The sequence below is a fragment of the Sporothrix brasiliensis genome (genome assembly GCF_000820605.1).
Source record: "Sporothrix brasiliensis 5110 chromosome Unknown Cont15, whole genome shotgun sequence".
NCBI lineage: Eukaryota > Fungi > Ascomycota > Sordariomycetes > Ophiostomatales > Ophiostomataceae > Sporothrix > Sporothrix brasiliensis.
In genome coordinates, this window is record NW_024467134.1 from 1,138,876 (window position 1) to 1,155,278 (window position 16,403).

The following is a 16,403-nucleotide window of genomic DNA, read 5'->3' on the forward strand; positions in this document are numbered from 1 at the left end:
CCCCCTCCTCTCTTAACCCGCCACTGTTCGTTCTTTCCTCCTCTTTGGTCGCCATGCATGTCATCCGATGCCGCATCGCAACTTCGGGGACTTATAAATTCCCAAAGATTGGCTGTCCATCCGAGGTGCTGTGCAGTCGCTCCGCAAGGTGAATCAGGGGTCACTGTGGGTGTGCTTTCGAGGTCCTGCCTGTCCAAACCCAAACCGAAGGACTGTGAGCTCAATTCCATAAAATGTGGGGTCTTTCCTTGTCGGGTGTAAGTGGCGTGGGTTGCAAGGGTTGGGCACAGCCTCCGCTGCTTCCCAAGGCTGCATTGGCAGAATGTCAAAAATGCGCCCACATTGCAAGGCACCGCAGGCAGCCTTGCGATCAACAATAAGAGGATACGATACAAAAGGTTGCCGCCGTCCTTCTTCCATGGCTCGATACAATAGCAGCTTCAGCGACCACGATTCTTTGGCGACATCTACCAGCTGCACCTTTTGCGTTCTCGAGATTGCTCGTTTCTGTATTTACTTTTGTGCAGTGGCTTCAGTGCATAGCGCCCGCTGCAAACTACCTGTAGTTGCCCTTTCAGCGCCTGCCTTTTCGCGGCTCCGCCTTGGCCGCATTGTCGACCGCCGGACCTCCAGCTTCTCTCTCTTCCCACCATGCACAGCGCCAACAACGACAACGCGCCGCCGCCGCCGTACAGAGCCCACGGCTTCGGCGATGCCCCTGGCTCCTCGACTGGGCCAGCAGACGCGCAAGGCGACTTGATCGATCTCGGTGACGACACCAGCGGCACCCCATCTATATCGCCGCCCTCGTACGAGGCGTCCTACAATGACCATGCTCGCAGCCGCAGCGAGACCATTGCTAGTCCATCGGCTCTCCCCGAAACGAAGTCCAGCTGGAACTATGTGGATAGAGTGATTGCTGACGAAGCCTCCTCCTCGTCGGCCACGTCGTCCCTCGACTGTGGTCACTGGGCGAGGCGTGGCTGCTCGATGACGTCAGGTCCGCGGCGCTGCTGCTCCTGTCTCGACCGCCGCGAACACCGCCCCGACGGGCGGTACCCTGTCTACGTTGACGGCATGGGCGACCGATTCGGTTCCACTACGCGCTGGGCCCACTACTGCACGCCGTGCAAGGAGTACGAGCGCGCCGCAGCGAGCAGCAAAGGCACCACGTACGACGGTGACGCTGGGCCGCCCGATGTCGCCGCAATGCGGCGCGCGCGTCGCGAGGCCAGGCGGCAGGCCAAGATCGATCGCACGGCGCGCATGAAAGCCAAAGACGCCGCCGCCGACCAGATCCGTGAGGCTCAAGCCAGGCTGGATGGGGCCAAGGGGCTCGACGACCAGAGCCAGACGATGCAGCAGCAGCAGCAGCAGCAGGAACAATCCCACATCGCCTACGAGCAGAACCAAATATACTACATGACGCACACCAAGAAACACATACGGCGCGAACGCCACGCCGAGCGCGCCCGAATCGAGCAAGAAGAACGGGAGCGCGCGGCCAAGGACGCTGCCGACCTTACGGTGCTGCGCGACATGCGTCGGCAGGCCCAGCTGCAGGCCGCCGATCTGGAGCGGCAGCTGGCCGAGAAGCGCGCGCGCGTGGCCCACCTGGACCGCCAGATCCGCATGCGCGAACTACGGGCCGTGCCAGCCCTTGCAAAGCCCGCGGCCCCGGGCCAGCAGCCCAGCGTGCCGCAAAAGTCAGAATTGTCCGGCATGTCGGCGTCGGACCGTTCTGCCATGGCCGAAAAGGCTGCCCTCGCCGACAGCTACCGCGATCACCGCCGGGCGACATCGACGACGACGCCCACCACCGCCACCCGCTTCACCGTCTCCTCTACGAATGCCTACGAACCGAATCGGCAAGTCGCTGGTGGAGGGGTGGCTGCCAACCTAGCGCTGCCACCCGAGACGGAAAAACCGGGCGGCTTCTTCTCCAGTGCAGGTCCCAGCAGTAGCGGAGGCGCGGACGGCGGTAGAAGCGCCTACGCCACGGTCCCTGGTAGTGGTCCCGGCGCCGGCCACGGCTCCTCCTCGTCAGGCTGGCTCGGCCGCATGTTTGGACGTGGCAAGGGCAAAGAAAAGGAGCGGGAATCGGCCGCCGGGGAAACCTACTATGGCGAGCATTTCTATGCACGAAAGCGCGCCGAGATTGAGGCCGCCACCCAGGCCAGGGAGTACACGAAGGAGAAGAAGTGAGAGGAGCGATGCGAGACGTGTGTCTTTGCGTCTTGTCGGCGTCTTGTCAGTGTCTTTTTGTGCCTTCTGCTTGCCGTGTTTAATTCCAAATGTTCATTTGACGACCAGCATTTATACCATATAGACAAGCATGATGTATTCCTTTGAAAGTGCCTGGACCACACTCAACGGTGCGACCGTCGTTCCTGTCTCCTGTCTCGCTACTTGACCTTCTTGACCTTCTTGACCTTCTTGACCTTCTTGACCTTCTTGACCTTCTTGACCTTTGTCTCTCTTTACCTGGTGGGACCAAAACGTGAAGACTCGGAAATCACAACGCAGCTTCGGTTGGGTCGGCGGAGCATTGTCTCAATAAATAAGAAAGCGAGCAAAGGAATACAATATATCGGTAGGCAAGAGGCAAGCGATGAGAACAATATCAGCACGACACTCTTCTTCTGCTTCCTTCCAGGAACCATTTCACGTTTGAACGCGTCGTTCCTTCCTGAGCCTACTTGCATTTGCGCTCCCACGCGCTCTTTCTCCGTCTCATTCTTTTCCCAAATACCTTTCCCACTGGGCAAGCCTTGTTGAGACATTTGGAAGGAATAGAATGAGGAAGGAGCGGCGCGACGCAAGCGCAAAACAGGCAGTAATGCATTTTTAAAACAGCAACCACGACCCAGGCGCGTCGACATTCCTCCAAAAGACCGTTGAATTGAACAGAGAGCCAATTCCAATAATAAAGCACACGTTACCCTACTTTTCAAATACTCGAACGCAAATGCACCCTGCTCGTCGTAGCCCTGTCCAATGTACAGTACTGTGCCCTCCCGAATTTCGCCAAGAGTACAACATACAAGTAAACATCTACGGCTGCTCCATCATAGCTCATCTCCTTCGGCACCCCTTGCATCGATCGACCCTTCCGTATTTCCCGTTTTCTTCGTCGCTGCCCCTGAATTTGTGTTCGGCGACGGTCGTTCTTTCTGTGTACACTGCTTTCCTCCCGAATTCACAGTCGTTCTTTCCTTGCGTGCAGTCCGCCTTGTACCAACTGCCATGCGAGACTTTCCGACGATCTTCTACCGAAAAGGGGCACAACAAATTGCACAGGTACAATCATCTGGAGCATCTCCAAATGCCAATCGCGCCTTTATTCGTACATCTTATCCACTCGACACGACCGTCGCGCTCGCTTCTAACTTCTTCATTCTTTCGACGTCATTTGGCTCTGCTTCTTGTTTCTATTGAATTCTTGTCGCCGCACGCTTTCACGCCGTGTCACGCTCGTTCTTTCGCCTCGCGACGGGAGATATGTAAATCACGAGAATTTCGGCCGGGCCGCGAGTCTCTTGTTTTCGTTTTTTCTTTCTCCATTCTCTTCTTCGGACCATTCTTTTCTTGTTTCCTTTCCCGCCTCCTCTTCATCCTCGGCGTCGTCTTCCACTCCCTAATCCTCCGCAGTCTGGCGATAGTCTCTCCTTCCCACTTCCATCGCCGGTGTCGTTCTTTATGCTTGTTGTTTACTTTATTTTCATCTCGTCACTCGTTATCTTTTCCATTTTACAACGCCACTTCGAGTTCCCTCTATCGACCTCAACGCTGTCACCATGAAGACTGCTTCACCCTCGCTGGCATGGTTGGCCCTGCTGGGCTACCTTGTAGCCACCATACAGGCTGCCTTCTGGATGGAAGAAGTGCCACACAATGGCCTTGCTCCGTACGCCGAGGATGGCTACGTCGTTTTCCGCAACGTGCTCGACTACGGCGCCAAGGGCGACGGCGTGACCGACGACTCGGCCGCCATCAACGCTGCCATTGCCGACGGCAACCGCTGTGACAAGGGCTGCCAGTCCTCGACCATTACGCCTGCCGTCATCTACTTCCCGGCCGGTACCTACGTCCTGTCCACGTCCATCCTGCCGGCCTACATGACCCAGCTGATCGGCGATGCCACCAACCTGCCCACCCTCAAGGCCGCGTCCAACTTTGTCGGTCTCGGCCTCATCGACGGCGACCCCTACTACAGCGGCCCGGACCCCAATTGGCTGTCGACCAACTTGTTTTACCGCCAGATCCGCAACTTCGTGCTCGACACCACGGCCATTGACGCCACCAAGCTCGCATACGGCGTCCACTGGCCGACCGCTCAGGCCACGAGCCTGCAGAATGTGCGCTTTGTCATGCCCCGGACAAAGGGCGTGGCACACATTGGCCTCTTCATCGAGAGCGGCAGCGGTGGTTTTATGACGGACCTGTCCTTTGATGGCGGTGCCATTGGCGCGTCTCTCGGGAACCAGCAGTTCACGATGCGCAATCTTGCTTTTGACAGCTGTGTCACGGCCATCAACCAGCTCTGGGACTGGGGCTGGACCTACTACGGCCTTGATATCAAGAACTGCGATGTGGGCCTCAATGTCTCGTCGGGCGGCAGCAGTGCCCAGTCTGTCGGTTCCATCACCGTATTTGACAGTGTCTTTACGAGCGTCAGCGTCGCCATTGTTTCGGCATATGTGCCCAACACGTCGCAGCCCGAGACTGCCGGCAGCATCATCCTCGAGAACATTGTCGCCAACCAGGTCCCTGTCATCGTGCAGACCCCCGACGGCAACCTGTTGACCGGCGGCGTCGCTGTCACCGTCGCTGCTTGGGGCCAGGGCCACCAGTACATTCCCGACGGCCCCACGCCGCTGCAGGGCGGCTTCAACGGCAACCTTCGGCCCACCTCGTTGCTGGCCTCGGGTAACCCGGTAGCTTCGGCTGCTGGCGTTCCTGGTTCCTACTACGCTCGCGCTAAGCCACAGTACGAGGACCTCCTTGCTTGCAACTTCCTCAGCGCTCGTGCGGCCGGTGCCAAGGGGGACGGTGTCACCGACGACACGGCGGTACTCCAGGAACTGATCGACTCCGCCACGCTTACTGGCAAGGTTGTCTACCTCGATTACGGCCTGTACGTGGTGACGAATACGCTGACCGTACCGCCTGGTGCACGCATCGTCGGCGAGGCCTACCCCATCATCCTGGCAGGTGGCGACTCCTTCTTCAAGAGTGACAGCAACCCCCGGCCGCTGCTGCAGGTCGGTGCCTATTCGGGCGAACAGGGTACCGTCGAGCTCTCCGACTTTGTGCTTGCGACACAGGGTGCGCAGGCGGGCGCCATCCTGATCCAGTGGAACCTTGATGCGTCGGCCTCGTCGGACCTGGGCGGTATCTGGGATGTCCACACCCGCATCGGAGGCTTCATGGGTTCCGAACTCCAGGTTGCTGGCTGCCTCAAGAACCCGCAGTCGTCCACTGTGAACTCCAACTGCATCGGCGCCTTCATGTCCATGCATGTGACCAAGTCTGCCGCCGCCGTGTATGCCGAAAACGTCTGGCTGTGGACGGCTGACCACGACATGGACGATTGGAACAATACCCAGATTTCTATTTACAGCGGCCGCGGCCTCTACGTCGAGTCGTCGTCGGGCCCGGTGTGGCTTGTTGGCACCGGCTCCGAGCACCACACGCTGTACCAGTACCAGGTCGCCAACGCCCGCGACGTGTTCATGGGCCAGATCCAGTCCGAGACGCCCTACTTTCAGCCGAACCCCTTGGCCACGACACCGTTCGAGGCCAATGCGACCTACAACGACCCGGACTTTTCGGCCTGCGATGCTTCAGATACCACTTGTGCTTTGGCATGGGGTCTGCGCGTTTTAGACTCGGACACGGTTCTTGTGTACGGCGCCGGCCTCTACTCGTTCTTTAGCAACTACGGCCAAACCTGCATCGCGGGCCGGTCGTGCCAGGCGCGCATCACTTCCATCGAGGGCAGCTCGCCAGCAGTCAACATTTACAACCTCAACACCATTGGCGTCGCGAGTATGCTCGACAGGGATGGCGCGTCGCTGGCGAGCGCGGCTGACAATAAAAATGTCTACCCGGACACCATTGCTCTGTTCCAGAGCCAGGCGGGCTGAAACGGCGACGTTTTGGTATGGCGGTGGCTTTCTATTTGGCGTTTTTGTATGACTTGAGATGGTTTTGGGATTAATTTGGATGGTTTGAATTTTGGCTGATTCCTTGGATAGCGTTTGGACTTGTTTTCTTTCTTTTTCTTTTTCTTTTTCTGTTGTTTTTTTCTGTTCGTTTCACTCCCTCGGATCTGGACCCCTTTCATTTCTTTTTTATATGTTTATTTGCATGCCATCTTGAGATCAATGTTACTTCTTACTCATTATCATGAAAAGCACCCACACACAGGCCGAGCCCAACCTAATCCTTCAATGAGTACCCGACCGGACCACTCTCGCGGCCCATCTTGATCAGCCGCGCACGCATGCCCTCAGCCCGCACCCGCTCCGTCTCCGTCAGCACGCTGAAGTCGCACCGCTCCACCCAGTCGCCCACGCCGTGCTGCAGCACGTTGCGAGCCCGCAGTGCGTTGCCGCCCACATGGCCTACCGACCCGTGCAGCGTCGTCCGCTCCACAGCCGTCTGGTACACGCCCCGGTGCAGAATGTTGTTGTTGTAGAACACGGCGTCGCCCGGGCCCAGCTGCACGGTGAGCTGGGGACGGTGGCCTGCCGCCTCGTCGCACGGCAGCGTCGCCTGGTACGGATCGGCCGCGCGCTCGCCCTCGGTGCGCGCCCGCTTGTGGGACCCGGGCACCACAATGAGGCTGGCGTCGTCCCACAGCGCCAAGTTCCACTGCGCATGGAACGCGGGCGCCTGCAGCCGCTCCATCTCCTCGGCCGGCGTCGCGTCCGGGCCAATGTCGTCCCGGTGCCACCGCAGCTCATAGTCCTTGTAGTCGGGCCGCACCAGCATGTTGTACAGCTCCATGACCAGGTCGTCGTCGCTGCACGCCAGCACGCGCTTCGCCACGTCGAGCACGCCGTCCTGCGCAAAGTACGACTGCGTAAAGATGCCGGCGTCCTGGGCGCCCATCTCGGGGCGCATCAGGTGCTGCACGCCCCAGATGCCCGGCTGGTCGACGCCGTTGCTCGCCTTGGCTTTTTCGGCCGCTGCCCGGTCCCACCGGTCCCAGGGCGGGAACTGCTTGCCGACGGTGCGCACGTACGGCCAGTCGCCAGCGCGGGCTTTGTTGGCGGTACGGATGGCAGCTTCCTGGAGGGCCTTGAGCGCGTCGCCGCTGACGACGTTGCGGACAACGACGAAGCCGTCGGCCTTGAGGCTGGTGAGGTAGGGGTCTTCAGAGACAGTCATAGTGAGGGGTTGGGTGGTGGCTGGTTTGTTTGTATTTGTGTCTGTGTATCTTTGGGTCTTTTGCCTTGTGGAGATGTGAAAGTCTGGGGATGTGAAGCGACTGGCTTCGTCTTTATGCTTCCCAGAATGCTATCATTTGGAAGTTCGTATCTTGCCCGAGGTTTCCCCTCTTTGCTTTCCTTTACTTTCCTTGTTTTTCTGTCTTGCGGTTCCAGCGTCTCCGCTTGCTGACTCCAACTAAGTCGATCCTAGATAACACGATACTTTGGTATAAGCCAAGGTACACAGTATTGGCCCCTCGCGATGGGCAAAGTTGATTGTTACATGCAGCATCCGAAAAGGTGCTACAGACGTGGAAGGGCTGGTGCCAGTTGGATCTTGGCCACCAACAAAACGGCCCCATGTAACGTGTTCGACGTGATGTTAGACGGTGCTAGTATGGCCCTGTGGATCGTAGGTCAAGCGCTAATACGAGATATCTCGGGCCCCTAAACTGCGCTGTAAGAACGCCGGGAGCCGCTGGAAGCGACACCCGGAGGAGGAAAAGCCGTCTAAAAGCGCGGGGGAGACGCCCTGTAATAAGTGGTGGGGAACTTAGTCGACTGCAATCTGCCAAATAGAAAAAGTGCAGTGGCTTTTGTAGAAACACCTCGTTTAATTGAACACGTGATAGCGTGTTGAGTGATGTAACCCAAGATGGACTAGCGTTGCGATTTGTCGCGTCCATTGGGTGTACGAGGATCGATGAGGCATCCTTCGCGACTTTCTAATTGACGACGACAGCATCCACCACCTGAAGTCGCTCTCTCCATTCCATCATCAATCATCCATCACTAATCCATCGCATCCGTTCATTTCATGTGCCCCATCCTGCGAAATGCCACCCAAACGACAGGCACCTCCCACCCCTGAGCCGTCAGGTCGCCGACGGTCGACGCGCATCAGCCTCTCGGGCCAAAAGAGCCAGTACTTTGAAGGCGACGATTCGGATGTAGACATGGATGAGCGGCCAGGAAAGCGTGCCAAGACAACTGCTTCGTCGGGCAGACGACGAAATGGAGCGCGTCGACAGGTTGATGACAGCGGCGACAGCGATGCCGATTCGTACAAAGAGGAAGAAGACGATAGTGATGAAGAGGATGGCGACGACAACGATGGCGGCGACGACGACGATGATGATGACAATGACGGTGGAGATCGAAAGAGAGCGAAGAAGGGCGGACCTGCCAGCAGGTACAAGCAAGACGACGCCGACTCTGACGCCGACTCGGATGCCGCTCCCAAGGTCACCTTCGTCCCGCACAAGAAGCTGCGCGACCTCGGCGGCGTTGATTACGTCGACGAACGCGTCCACTTCGTGACGATGGATTTCCTCAAGGACCTAAAGGCCAACAACCGCCGCGAGTGGCTCAAGGACAACGACGCCGAGTTCCGCCGGGCGCAAAAGGACTGGCTGTCGTTTGTCGACACGCTCGGCCTCCGCCTCGCGTCCGACGCTGACGAGACCATCCCTGAACTGCCGGCCAAGGATGTCGTTTTCCGCATCTACCGGGACGTGCGCTTCAGCAAAGACCAGCGGCCCTACAAGCCGCACTTCTCGGCGGCGTGGTCGCGCACGGGGAAAAAGGGTCCGTATGCGTGCTACTATGTGCACTGCGAACCGGGTTCGTGCTTTGCCGGCGGCGGCCTGTGGCACCCGGACAACGACTCGCTGCGGCTGCTGCAGGCGAGCATTGACGAGCGGCCCCGTTGGTGGCGGCGGGTGCTTGTGGAGAATGATACGCTGCGGAAGACATGGCTCAGGGGCGGGGCTGGCGTGTCGATAGGCAAAGCCAACGAAAAAGCCATCAAGAGGGCATTTGCCAAGAGCAACGCGAACGGCGCTCTCAAGACGAAGCCGATGGGCTATAGTGCCGACCATCGGGACATTGAGCTCTTGAAACTGCGCAATTTCACGATGCACAAGAAGATTCCTGACAGCATGTTTACGGATCCCGATGGACAAGACCGGCTCATTGAGCTGCTGAGTGCTCTGACACCCTTTGTGACACTTCTGAACCGCATTGTCCGGCCGGACCCGGGCGATGACTCTGACAGCGAAGAAGGCGACGGAAACGAGGCCGAGGAGGACGACGAGGAAGAAGAGGACGAGGGTGGCGAACAAGAGGAAGAGGACGAGGACGAGGACGAACTGGCTATACCGGACTTTTGAGGCTGCACCTGGATATGTGTTTTTGCTCATTGTATAAATAATGTATGATCATTTGGAGCCTTCAAAGAAGCAAAACTGAAAATAAATGGCAAAATATGCGACATATGGTATCATTGGCGACATCGTTTCACTCCCGTGTCTTTTCTTCACGTTCACCACCATTTACTCCCCTTCATAATAGCTTGGCGGCAAGTCCTCGTCGTGCGTACCCCAGGCACTTTCCTCAGGCCCCACGACGTATTCGACTACGCCGCCCGTCAAAAAGATGTCGTGCGTAATCCAGTTACGCGTATACGGTTTGCCGTCGAGTGTCGCGCTCTGAATGTATTTGCTGGCGTACGTCGGGTCAAAGTTGAGCACGCGGAACACGGCGTCGCGGCCATTGCGAGCGCGCAGGCGGACCTCGCGGAAGAAGGGCGGCGTCAGTAGGTACACGTTCTGGCCGGCCACGGGGAAGAAGCCCATGTACACAAACGCTGAAAAGGCGCCCATAGCGCAGTCGTCGTTGCCGGGGATGCCGTTGACGGTGGCATTGAAGAGTGAGGGGATGTAGCGGTGGGCCCAGTAGCTGCTGAGGGCGGGCCGGCCGGCGTAGTGGAACTGGAAGACGGGCAAGAATGTCTGCTCGTTGCCCATGTAGGCAATGCCGGACTCGTGGAAATAGTGCAGGCGGCGTGCGAATGTGGCGGGCCCGCCCATGAGGCGCACAAGCGTGCGCATGTCCTGCGGAGCGTAAAACGAGTACAGCCACGGGCTGCCCTCGTAGGTCTCGTAGGCCGTATCGTAGTAACAGCTGTGCATGTCATAGACGGGGCTGCAGCGGCGCGTGTTGTGGTAGCGCCAGGTGCCGTTTAAGAGGCGGGGCTGCAGAAAGCCGACAAAGTCACTCTGTACGATCTCGTCCTGCGCATCGCGGTATAGGTCGCGCTGCTCGGCGTTCCAAAGGTTGCGCCAGTTGGCGCCACGGCCATGGTACTTGTCGGCATCTACGGCCAAGCGGGATGGGTTGAAACTCAGATCAGCTGACGTTGCTTGGCCAAGTGTTTGTTGGCCCGTCGGCGTGATGGTACTCTTGACCCCGCCCAAGGCTTGAAGCCCCTTGGCCAGTTCGGAGATCACGAAATCGTCGTAGGCGTACTCGACCAGCCGTGAAATGCTACGGCTCATCGGCCCCGTGCCGTTGACGTCGTTGTCGTTCCAGGGGATGAAGCCCAGAGCGTGGTAGCTCTCGAGGCTGCCGCGGCCCTCGACGCCCCAGAAGCCCGGCTCGACCTCCGCATCCGACACCACCGCAGCATAGGCCGTTGCCCAGTCGATGCCCTCTGTCAGGTTCTTGACAAAGGCATCGGCCACGACAACGTCGGCATTGGACCCGCCTTGTGTGTAGCCCTTACAAAAGCTCATACGGCAGTCAGGTAGCTTGCCGTCATGCCGGAAAATGTCGAGCAGGGCCCGCACCATTTCCGTCTGAGCGGGTGGATCGATGATGGTGAGCAGCGGATGCTGGGCGCGGAACGAGTCCCAGATGCAGTAGAAAGAATCAAAGTAGGGCTCGTCCGAGTCCCATTTTTGGTTCTCACCCGTGTAGTTTTGCGGCGACAGAAGCGAGCGATAGAGACCGGACCAGAATGTGGTCTGCATGGCCGAGGACACACCGGTGGCGTCGACCCGGATGGGCGACAGCTTGTCGCGCCAGGCGTTTTGGGCAGCATGGACCGTGCCGTCAAAGTCCCAGTCCGGGATCTCGGCCTCGGCGTTGGCACAGGCCTGGTCCGTCGAAATAAACGACATGCCGACGCGGGCCGTGATGGTGTGGTCGGAACCGGCAGCTGGTGGCTCAAACTGGATCCAGGCACCGGCAGCGCCCCGGGGATCGCGGAAATAGCCCTCGCCCAAGTTGCCAATAAAGTTGACGGCGTCCGAGACACGTGTGCCGGCAAAGACGCCCGTCTTACGTATCGCAGCACCGCGGAAGTCAGCACAGAAAAAGGCCGAGTACTGGCCCATGCCAAAAGACGGCTGGTAGCGGCCGTCGCCGATGATGCGGCCGTCGGGGTAGACCTGGATGCCGCCGCCTGTACGCGAGTTGCCCAGGTCTGACAGGTCGATCAAGACCAGTGGACTATACGGCACGTAGGCATCGCCGCACCACAGCTGGAGGAGAGACGGAGGCGATGTGGCTGCGCTGGGGGTTCCGGGGCTTCTGGGTGCCTTGGCAGCCGCCGCATCAGCTGCCACGGCATCTGGAAAGGAAAACCGATACAGCGCCGCATGCTGTGTGGCCGTCATCTCGGCACTGACCGAGTTGTTGAGCTCAATAGCAAAGTACCCAGGGCTGGCGCGGGCGGTGTTGTTGCGGCGGTGGACGGCGCGCCGAAAGGCCGGGAACTCGCACTTGCTGTAGTCGTTCTGTGGGCAGCCGGGGTGCACAAAGATGGGGAACTGGCCCATGGACGGACTGCCACCGGTGCCCGAGTCGTGCAGGTGCGAGAAGCCAGTAATCTCGCTGTAGTCGGACACGAAGCCGGCGGCATTCTCGGCGGGACTGTTGGTGTCGGCGACAGCCTTGGCCATGCCATAGGGCAAAGTGGCGCCGGGGAAGACGTGGCCGCCATTGACGGTGCCGATGAGCGGGTTGATGTAGCGGATGACGTCAAAGGAAGACGATGAGCCCTGGAACGACGAGGAGAACGTCGACAGCGGCAGGTGGCCGGACGGCGAGAAGAGGACAAAGTAAAGGGCGCTGCCAAGCTCGTGTCGAGGCGTCGGAAGCAGCATCAGCACGCAAAAGGCAAAGAGCACGAGCATGCCGAGTCGGCTGCGGCGACGGCCAATGACCCGGATAAACGACATGCTGGCGATTGGCTGTCGGACTATCTCGCTGGTGGGTGTCTAGTGCGTGGTGTCTTGCTCCCACGACACCGCCGTCGACATGCCCTCGATGGGGCGGGAGAGAGGTGGAAGGGAGCGAAGAGCGCCGCTGGCTCACACGGGCATATCTTGGGGTGAGACAGGGGGGGGGGCGGCCATACGACGTGGCCGGGAAGGAGTGAGCCGCGAGGAGTGGAGATCGTGGAGTGTGGGACAGAGACACACTCGAACACTCGAGGAAGGAGCGAAAGACGACAACGCAAACACGGGGCAAGAGGAAAAGCAAAAGAAAGAGCGAAGGAGGGCAAGGGGGAAGGGAAGGAAAGCGCGAGGGACTCCGGCGATGGAAGAATAAAGGGAAGGAAGTAAGAATGCAATACTCGAAATGAAATGAAATTCAACGGTAACAAGAACCACCGAACGCTTGGCAATAAACGTGCGCAGGCGGTCTGGAAAGGACAGCTGTTTCTCGATTCCGGTCGGTATGCCAAAGAACGAGGACGGAGGCGAGAGACTTGCACGGGAACAAATCGACAAGAATACAGAGAGACATTGAATCCGGTGTCTCCTTCGGGAATGCCACCTCTCGGCAAGCGAGAAGTGACGCCAGACGGCCTGGAGCTCTTAAAGACACAAAAGGCACTCTGCAACATTCGTCGTAATTACTTCGTACATGAATTGTGAAGCTTCCCCACAGTTCTTGGCCTTTTACGGCGTCAGACCTTCTGGCTTATGGAGGACATCCTCGTGCAATCTGCAACGGGCTGTTCGACTGCCAAGACGCTCTCTGCCGACTGTCCGACAGTGTGACCCTGTCCGTGAGTTGTTCTGCCTGGTCCTGTTTGACCTATGTGTCGTGTTGTTGTTCAAGTATCGTGCCTGTTCTTTTTCTGTCGTCTCTTTTGCCCCATTTTCGTCGCCTTTTAGCTTCACACGCATTCCATAGTCTAGCTCTATTGCTCCTTCCTTTTAGAGTTGTCCGCTCTTTCCACATCTAGCCCGTGGACCACCACTAGCCCTGCAGGGGTAACCACATGCTTAAATCAACCGTAAATCGACCGCTATGGGGGCGGAGAGCCGGGAGCGATGCGTTAATACGCTGTGGCTGTCCAATAGTGATTAAGTAAGGCCATGCAATTTAAGCTGTCGACTCTCGGCTGAATTGGCTGCTGCCGTCCATCGTCACTACCCCATAGCACATAAAGCTACCGGAATAACAGCACTGTAATTATTACCCCAGACTGATGAGGCTTTTCTCATAGTATAGTAATTAAATCCGTCGTAACGCCAAACGCCTTTACTTCTCAGCCATTTGTGCCCAAAATCCCGGCCTCATGCTATGTGTCGTCGTCTTGAACCTTGAGCCCGCACCACTCCACTACTGAAAACTCGTTGCCAGCAGATGCGGTTTGCGGTCCCGCAGATCGAGCAGCATCTGGCCAAACAGGCCGTTGGCCCAGGAGAACCATTGGCGCGTCCAGGCGCTCTCGTCGTGGCTGCTGACCGACTCGTGCATCAGGCCCAGGCCGTCGGTCGACGACACCAGCTGCCGCAGCGCCGCCGCGATTTCGTAGTCGTCGTCGGTCGTCATGATCTGCACCACCAAGCTCATGGGCCAGGCCATGCCCGTGCCGACATGGGGCCCGCCCGTGCCGTTGAGCACGGGGCCCGTCATATAGTAGGGGTTGGCGCGGCTCAGGACGAGGCGGCGCGTGTTGCGGTAGACGGGGTCGTGGCGGTCGACGTAGCCCAGGAGGGGGGCGCTGAGCAGGGACGGAATGTTGGCGTCGTCCATCAGGTTGTGCGAGCCAAACCCGTCGACTTCGTATGCGTAGACGTCGCCGTAGACCGGGTGGGCCACGCGGCCGTGGCGCTCAATGCCGACGCGAATTGTCGCGGCAAAATTTGTCATGCGCAGCGCGAGCTCGTGGAAGTAGCGCGAGCGGTGGCCCTGCCGGTAGTTGCTGTAGTCGTCGTCGGCAACGGCAGCAGCGTCCACCAGGGGGCTTTCTCGCAACGAATCCGTCTTGGCCGGCGCCTGGCCGCGGCCCAGCTGCGCCATGATGGGCGCACACGCCGCCAGATAGCGCGCCAGCATCATGTTGGCCGGCACAAACAGCTGGTGCGTGCAGGCGTCGTCCGACGGCCGGAACGCGCTGCGCACCATGCCCGTGCCGCCTTGCACCGGCGGACCGGCACCGCCGTTGGGCAGCGTCTCCGTGGCGACGCTTGTCGGCCGCTGGAACTGGTACGGCGAGAACTGCGGCCGCCCGTCGGCGCCGTACGTGCCTTTGGTCATTTCCTCGGCCGTCGCCATGATGGCCTCCACGGCAAGCACCCACGTGCTGCGGAACTCGCTGTCGTCGCCGTCATTGCCGTCATTGCCGTCATCGCCGTCATCGCCGTCCTTACGGTACACCTTGCCGAAAAAGGCCCCGTCGTCGGTCGCCGCGTAGTAGTCGTACGACAGCTGCAAAAACGCCGCCAGCGAGTCGAGCTCGTACTTGCACTCAAACACCACGTCGTGCGCCACGGGCGGGTACACAACGTCGCCGCCGCCGAACCCGCCCGTCACGGTCAGGCCGCTCTCGACCGGCGGCCGGAAGGCGTTGCAGTGCGGCGAGTTCTGGATGTAGCGCGCCTGCAGGTTGATTGTGCCACGGAAGAGGGAGGCAAGCGTTGACAGTCCCTCGTCGTCCTTTGTGTCCTTTTTGCCCTTCTTGCCCTTTGGCCGCAGAAGCGACCTATACGACTGCAGCTGGTTCGCACTGTCCCGCAGCCACATGGCGTTGATGTCGCCCGTCGTCACAAACGTCAGCTCCTCGTCCGTCGTGCCGGCTCCGACACCGTGCCATGCAATCGCCGTGTCGAGCGTGTTGGGAAAGCAGTTCTCAAACAGCCGAAACAGGTCGGGGTCGCGCACAAGCTTGCGCATCGCGTCAATCGTGTCCTCCACCTCCGGCGCCTTGAATCGCCGGCACTCGGGCGGCGGCCGCTGGTACGGCAGGTTAAAGCGGCCGCCCGAAAAAGGCTGGTGGTCGCGGCTGGTGGCGTACGACGTGTAGTCGGGGCAGCCGACGCTATCGACCCCGTCCCTTTTCGACTGTCTGCCGTTGCTGTCAAGGCTGCCATGGCTCTCATGGCTGTCGTCGCCGGATGGTTGCGCAGAGACTGGCGCCACAGCCGCTGCGGCCGCTACAGCCACACCGACGACTCGTCCGAGCCGAACCATGGTCACGATTGGCGAGATCCTCTGCGTTTCTTTTTGTCGTACGCCGTCGATCGCGGACGCCTCTTTGGGGTGCCTTTCGAAATTGATCGTGTGTCGTCTCTCCTTTAGCCCCTTTCACGTGAAAACCATTGCGCAGACAGCGGCGAATGCAACACCAAAGATTCAAGGACGGTGCGTGGTTGTTATAAGGTCGTATCAAAACCAATGGAAGCGCCTCACGACTGCGAAATGCCGTGTACCGTCGGCATCGTTCCCGGAGTGGAAAATGGAAAAGAACCCGGTCCGTTATTTTTCGAATTTCGAATTTCGAACGTCTTTTAGCTGATCGCCAATGCTACAATTCGGAGTGCCCCATACCGGCGCGCCGCCCCCAAACTACACTACCTGGGCCCACTAATAAACACCCTGTAATTGCTTATGGTAGCTGCCCTGCAGAGCTCTCGTCGCGCCCGCCGGATAAAGTCTTGTGGGAAAGTGTCTTGGCTTATTAAAGTTCACGGCCAAGGGCAAATGTACTTCGTACCTGTCCGCCGTCCAATATCTGTTTGCGTCCTGACGCCCATAGAACGACCAACGCACAAAGCCTTTTTTTAATTTTTATTTATTAACATGATATAGATTTAGATGCAGTTGCTATGTCGATGGCGGAAAACTCGCTCCAGACGTTTGCAGTAACAATTGACAAAGTGG

At 58.8% G+C, this 16,403-nt stretch overlaps 6 protein-coding genes across 6 annotated transcripts; 3 read left to right on the top strand and 3 right to left on the bottom strand.

The window, feature by feature from the left end:
* Positions 1–651: 651 nt before the first annotated feature.
* SPBR_05874 (uncharacterized protein) lies at positions 652–2,205 on the top strand (the record flags this gene model as incomplete). Its single annotated transcript, XM_040764137.1, has 1 exon — positions 652–2,205. The coding sequence occupies one exon, from the start codon at positions 652–654 to the stop codon at positions 2,203–2,205; it is 1,554 nt and encodes a 517-aa protein (XP_040622121.1).
* A 1,592-nt stretch (positions 2,206–3,797) lies between these two features.
* Positions 3,798–6,149, top strand: SPBR_05664 (glucan 1,3-beta-glucosidase; the record flags this gene model as incomplete). The annotated part of the gene is made up of 1 exon (XM_040763927.1): positions 3,798–6,149. One exon carries the CDS (start codon positions 3,798–3,800, stop codon positions 6,147–6,149), a length of 2,352 nt encoding a protein of 783 aa, XP_040622122.1.
* A 295-nt stretch (positions 6,150–6,444) lies between these two features.
* SPBR_06099 (uncharacterized protein) lies at positions 6,445–7,398 on the bottom strand (the record flags this gene model as incomplete). The annotated part of the gene is made up of 1 exon (XM_040764361.1): positions 6,445–7,398. One exon carries the CDS (start codon positions 7,396–7,398, stop codon positions 6,445–6,447), a length of 954 nt encoding a protein of 317 aa, XP_040622123.1.
* Positions 7,399–8,275: 877 nt separating this feature from the next.
* Positions 8,276–9,610, top strand: SPBR_05944 (uncharacterized protein; the record flags this gene model as incomplete). The annotated part of the gene is made up of 1 exon (XM_040764207.1): positions 8,276–9,610. The coding sequence occupies one exon, from the start codon at positions 8,276–8,278 to the stop codon at positions 9,608–9,610; it is 1,335 nt and encodes a 444-aa protein (XP_040622124.1).
* Positions 9,611–9,772: 162 nt separating this feature from the next.
* On the bottom strand, positions 9,773–12,463 carry SPBR_05615 (uncharacterized protein; the record flags this gene model as incomplete). The annotated part of the gene is made up of 1 exon (XM_040763878.1): positions 9,773–12,463. One exon carries the CDS (start codon positions 12,461–12,463, stop codon positions 9,773–9,775), a length of 2,691 nt encoding a protein of 896 aa, XP_040622125.1.
* A 1,396-nt stretch (positions 12,464–13,859) lies between these two features.
* SPBR_05762 (uncharacterized protein) lies at positions 13,860–15,713 on the bottom strand (the record flags this gene model as incomplete). Its single annotated transcript, XM_040764025.1, has 1 exon — positions 13,860–15,713. One exon carries the CDS (start codon positions 15,711–15,713, stop codon positions 13,860–13,862), a length of 1,854 nt encoding a protein of 617 aa, XP_040622126.1.
* Positions 15,714–16,403: the final 690 nt, after the last annotated feature.